The sequence below is a fragment of the Aedes albopictus genome, chromosome 2 (genome assembly GCF_035046485.1).
Source record: "Aedes albopictus strain Foshan chromosome 2, AalbF5, whole genome shotgun sequence".
NCBI lineage: Eukaryota > Metazoa > Arthropoda > Insecta > Diptera > Culicidae > Aedes > Aedes albopictus.
The window spans coordinates 477,002,905-477,008,972 of NC_085137.1; the positions used below are offsets into that span (position 1 = coordinate 477,002,905).

At 41.4% G+C, this 6,068-nt stretch overlaps 1 protein-coding gene across 1 annotated transcript; it reads left to right on the forward strand.

The window, feature by feature from the left end:
- Positions 1 to 4,158: 4,158 nt before the first annotated feature.
- LOC115265175 (uncharacterized) lies at positions 4,159 to 5,437 on the forward strand. Its single transcript, XM_029869438.1, has 2 exons — positions 4,159 to 4,668; positions 4,730 to 5,437. The coding sequence occupies exons 1-2, from the start codon at positions 4,159 to 4,161 to the stop codon at positions 5,435 to 5,437; spliced, it is 1,218 nt and encodes a 405-aa protein (XP_029725298.1).
- The last annotated feature ends 631 nt before the right edge of the window (positions 5,438 to 6,068 follow it).

Sequence of the window (6,068 nt, forward strand, 5' to 3'; positions counted from 1 at the left end):
GCAAACATGGACGAATAATCTTTGGATCGTAAGTTCAAATCCAAATAACTATTAAAATATGCAAAAAAGTACTATTTAACATCAGCTGGAGTGTGCAAGGACGAGGAAGCGCGAAGAACGAGGAGCGGACGTAAATCTATTTTTGTCTTGTTTTGCTCGACAAGGCGTTACGCTTCATTGACATTTTGATACGACGTTCCTGAAGGTGCTGCACTCAGGCAGCCGGTTATTTTGCCAAAACCTGCTGTGAGGTATCACTATAGGCGCATATACGGCCAATTAGCATTAATGCCTTGTCGTAAGGACTACTATAATGCTGGAGTAATGCTATTTCAAATGCTTACTGGTTACTTGGGTAGTTTTTTTTTATTCTTCAATCACTTAACCTAATTTGCAGCTCTATTGTCCACTTGGGTACTGCATGAGCGATTCCAATTGGAAGCAGTACATACACTTTGTACAGCGCCTAAATGTATTCTATTTCTAATTGTACTACATCGAACTGGTGGCCGTTGCGCTGCTTTCACTTTCTACCCTATCATGGTAGAATGATGAGCTCGAGGATGTTGATGTGTGGCTGTTGGTTGTTCCTGTTTCCAGTCCGATTGGCGGTCCATTATGGGTTGCCGTTCGCCGATGTCCAAGTATCCGGGTTCATTTGAGCCATGGGCTCAGAAGAGGGTCAGTGTCAGCTGCTCTCAGGGAGAAAGAGCAACTGACGAAAGTGCCGGGGCTATAAAAAAAATTAGTTAGAAAACATCATTTGTCCAAAATATTGAAAATATATTTGTGAGTGAAGCATAAATAAACATTTATTTGAATGGTTATCATGGTTCAGGTATTTGCAAAACTAATCCCCGTTTGATGCAGCATTTTTTTTTGCGTTAAACACAGCAAAAGATTCACTGGGGATCCATGTGTTAAAACATTGCTACCACCACATCTGGTGGCGCTGAAATTGATGGGATCACTTGATTCGAACTATTCCGCACTGTCAACCATCATCACCCATTAGCGTCATCCTCATTGAGACACCTAGCACGTATCTGTAGTTGTTCGTTCTTTCCATCCATCAGAGACAAAGAGGGCTGATGCCGGTCTAAGTTTATTGTCAACTGCGCCGGAATTCCCTGTTTCACTTGGTTGCACACGTACCTACTCCTGCTGCCGTCGTGTGCTTTTATATATATTTTGACTGTCTTGGTGGTGTGGTGGAATGCATTTCAAACCTTTCGTCGACGTCATTGTCAGTGTTCTTTGTCTAGAGAAGCACCAGTTTTTTTTTTGGGCTCCGTGCAAACCATCGCGCGAGGAAGTCAAGAAAGCACCCACTTTCCACGTTGCACCCAACAAGGAAACCGGAAGGAAGCCTTGAGATCTGTTTCTGCAGTGCTCCCGGTGTTGGTGCTGTGGCTGCTGCTGCTGCTACTGCTGCGATTGTTGTTGATGGTAATGGTTGATGGTGTCTACTGCAGGGAAAATCTTGTGCATCCACGGAACTCTGAACTGGGACGAAAAACAAAGGGACAAATAAATTAAGTTATTCTTTACAGAACACCTACTTTTGAACTGGGTAAAGAGGATTAGCCATCTTTGAAGAGCTGCTGCTATTGAAAGCAGCTCACAAGAAGCAGCGACTTTTAGTAATTCTTTAGTACAAGAATGGGTGGAACTTACACTCCGATATAACATCCAATATAGGGGGAGGCATGAAAGAACCTGTCGTGAAAATCATGGAACCCAACACTGCACATTGGGCAAAATCAAGCCCAAAGGTGGAAAAAATTAATTACTTTCTTAATACAAGACACTATGTGAGCATCAATGGCTTATTCGAAAGCAAATTTACTCAAGAATTGGTTTGTGGATGATTCATGTACGGGCAACTTCTCTGAAGCGAGTCATAGCGCCCGTTTTACCCCAGTTCCCCATAAAATTTGTGAATTTCTGTTATTTTACGGCACTTGCTATGATTTGAATGATTTTTTCGCTGGGATCCCATCGCCCCACTCCCGTTGAGTAACGTTACATACAAAAAGTTATTAAAATGTTGGAATTTTAGGGTGTTGTGGGGTCAATTAGGCAATGGTATATTTTCAAGGTAGAAATTCATTTTATATTTTTATTTATGATTTTTTACATGACAATAACTAAATAAATGATCGAACACACATGGTTTATTCCTAAAGAAACCATTTTTGGCGAGTTTGATCTCAAATTATTGGTTATATTTATGTTTTCCCGCATTCAAATATGAGTAGTTCCCATCCTTATACCACCGATTCCAAACATTTCCAAACGATGAGCCATTGCTTATATACTCCAAAAATATCCTAAATGTTGTTTGCGCATAGCCCCATAGACGGGAGGTGACGGCATCATATAGTTTTAGAGCTTAGTTTACCCAAACTCACCTATAAACTTATTTTTTATTGCTTTTAAATTAAAACAACTTTAGCTTGAAACTTCTATGCATGATATGAGTTAATATTGATGAAGAGCTAATCAGTAATATCTCTGCATCCTATGAAATTTGGAAATTTAGGGTACAATGGGGTTAAATAAAAAAAAAAAACATTCAAAAAGCTTGAATGACCATATAAATTGATAAATAGCTTGTTTGGCAGATAATTTCTATACGAATGATTCTTGTACTTACGACATTGCTTCAGCGGGGTGTAAAGTCTGTTTCACCCCAATTTCCCTAAAAGTATATGTGTTAAATTGTTCCATTGCAGTTAATATAATATATCATTCATATGATAACATTCTGATTCCAATGAGTATGCATGAAAGATGATATAAATAGGACGTTTGGGGGATAATGGGGCAAAATATGCTGCTGTTTATTTCTCAAAATTTTGATATTGAAGATGAAGAAATTTATAATCAATACGTGAAAGAATATTTAAAATCCATGTCGCACACTTCCGTTATTCACCATTCCAAGCATTTTATGATGAAGAGCTGTAGCGTGAATTTGAGAATATGCAAACTGCTGCTTGCCGATAGACTTCATGGAGGTTATACACATTGTAGTAAAAAGTCTCCAAAATGCATTCGATATATTTTTGTTAACGAAATAGCAACTTAATCATCAAATAGGTATTTATTTTGTTTGATATACACTAATAATATGACAGTCTTATTCCACTTAGCCAAGTACACTACCCGTCATAAGTATACACTCAAAAAATGTATTACAACAATATTGTATCGCATTTACTCACCTTGATATCTCCAATACCTTACAAAGATGCTGTCTTCATCAACGTTATTCAGTAGCCCAAAGGCAACAAATTTTCTGAAAGCGGTTTTTTTGTAGGTGTTCTGGTTTTAGAGATATTCACTTCGATAGGGTGATTCAATATTATTGCAATACTTTTTGTGAGTCTCTATTGTTCGATAACGAAGATCAGTTATGGATATGGTCAATGCAAAAGAAAAGTTTAGTAATTAATCAAGTTCAATTGCACAAAAAGCCAAACTTTTCAGGTTAGATATAAATTCCTTAAGATGTTGGTATTGACTTGATTTTTTTTGTATTCGGCTAGATACTTTGCTGTACGTACTGTGCAAAATCGGACACCCTGTCAAAAAGTCTTGCTCCCTACATTACATACACTCAATTCTTTCTTTGCACGAGTTGTTTTTCGACATACCTCATACAATTTTTAATCAATCCACATTAAAATTGACGGCCAGTACTATCCGTGGATTCGAGTTCGGGATATAATAGCTCGTCAAGACGCGCGAATAATCCTCATCGATTGAGCAATCTTCTGTTGTAATAACACTATTAAAAAACCACCAACGGTGGTTAATCAGTTAGTGGAGTGCAATAGATTACATAAACAGTGAAGTTTACGGATAATTTGATGTGAAACTAGTGAATTTATCACAAATCAATTAGTGGCTATATCACGCGGTGCTGCTGTTGTGTATAAACACATCCACACACTCGTCGTTCTCAAATTGAATACACAGTGCAGTATCCCGAGTGCTAGGTAGTGTCTTAGAAGAGGCATAAAACGTTTCAGTGATAAATACGCCGAAGATTAAATTGTGCTGAATACTGCCGGGTAAATGTCCGGTAGGTCTCCTGGCCCCCCTGGGGGCTCAGAGAGGACAATATGCCGCAGCAACGTACCAGAATGGATGCTTGGTCCGGATGATTTGGGGCAAGTGATTGTACTAGTCTTGCGACGTAAACTGAACGACAAAGTGCCTGGTGATCAACAACAAGAAAATGCTGCCTTACCGGACTCCATCATTGTGGGTGCTTCCATAGAGCTCATGGTTAGTGTGAAGGAAGCCAGAACCATAAGCGCTTCTCGCGAAGGTCGCGGTTCACGCTACATTCTTCGCACTAGCTCCAAAAGTATTCTCGAGAAGCTCACCAAAATCACGAAACTGACGGACGGCACTGAGGTTGAAATCGCCCATCATCCTACGCTCAACACCGTTCAAGGAATAGTGTATGATACGGACACCATCAACAAAGACGATAATCTGATTCTGGACTACCTCAAACCCCAGGGTGTTCATGCAGTAAGGAGAATCAGGAAACGAGTAAACGGCGCTCTTAAGAATACTCCATTATTGGTTCTGTCCTTCCATGGCACCACTGTGCCGGATATTGTCTACTTTGGACTACTGCGTAAAGAAGTTAGGGTTTACTACCCTTCGCCCATGTGGATACTACGGACACTCTAAGAAAATCTGCCAGCAACCCAGCATCTGTCTGCGATGTGCCGTCCAACATGATGTTCCCGATGGTGAACATTGTGTCAATCCGCCAAACTGCCTTCACTGCAAGACTGGACATCAAACGACTTCGCGAGACTGCCCTAAATACCAAGAGGAGGAGAAAATTGTTCGTTTGAAAGTCGACAAAAGCATTTCAATTACCGAAGCAAGACGCCTGTACGCAGAAGAAAATAAACGGGAAACTTTTGCAACAGTTGTACAAGAACAAATTCAACAACAACTGGCTGCCAAAGATCTCATAATAGCTACATTGCAGCAACAAGTAGCTACACTAACAAAAGAGCTCGCCGCTTTGAAAGAAGCACTGAAATCATGCTCCCACAGTCAACCATCATCACCACACCATCAACAGAATACTACCACTACCCAGAAACCGTCTTCTAAAGCTTTTTCAAGTACACATGTGCAGCAAATTCAACCAGCACAAACCGAGTGGCTATCTAGGAAGGACCAATCAGGTATCCCGCAGCAGCAAGAGCAACGAGAAAACCGCAAAAACAACAGACAGCAGTGCACTATCATGACTCGTAGTAGAAGCAATAAACGGCACATGGAATTCTCACCTACAGAAACAGCGCACCACCAGGGTAAACGAACGCCAGCACCGTCGAACAAAACCAGTACATCCATCGACGGAGAATCAAATAATGGACCAGGAACCTCATAAACCAGCATTCTGTCCCACCTACAATAACGACCCTGCACTGAAAATGGACACGAGAACGGACGAACGATCTTCACCCCAAATTTTTGGTATTTTTGACAACTGCAAGGACATGGACCACGACTCAGGACTACGAATGACGAATACGAACAATACCAATGGAAAGCTTTACCCCAGTCGTCCCCCTTTGACAGCTGCTGAATATGATAAAATACACAACCTCATCAACATTCCGTCGACAAGCAAAATCACTCCAGTTTCTCCATACGATTCGCCAAGCGCGAGGCCTCCCACGTCGACCCTGACCAGGGATGTCCCGGATTTTTCCGATGAGCCTCTGGCGGCAGTCGGCGTGGGCAGCCCACTGTATCGGGCAAGTACCTTCTCACGTTTTTCATTACAAAAACAGCGAAATACCTCCAATCCTTTCGCCATCTCAGGTCAATATAGAATCAACCAAACTGCGCCCCGTGGCGTAATTCGACGAGGGGAGGGAGAGCGTGTAGTAACCTCCCCCCTCCCTAATCCGGGAGTAGATGTCTGGGGAGAAAGAGATGAGGTCAGTCACCAGTGCCTTGCATCCTTTACTTCCTCCTGGAATCCGGTCGAAATGGATTTCTCTCACAAAGCTTCC

Excerpts from the sequence above, each read along its gene's own strand:
- LOC115265175 (XM_029869438.1), top strand. The coding sequence starts at position 4,159 with ATGCTTGGTCCGGATGATTTGGGGCAAGTGATTGTACTAGTCTTGCGA. Across the intron at positions 4,669-4,729 it reads TTGGACTACTGCGTAAAGAA|CAACCCAGCATCTGTCTGCG; the intron begins GTTAGGGTTTAC and ends AAAATCTGCCAG.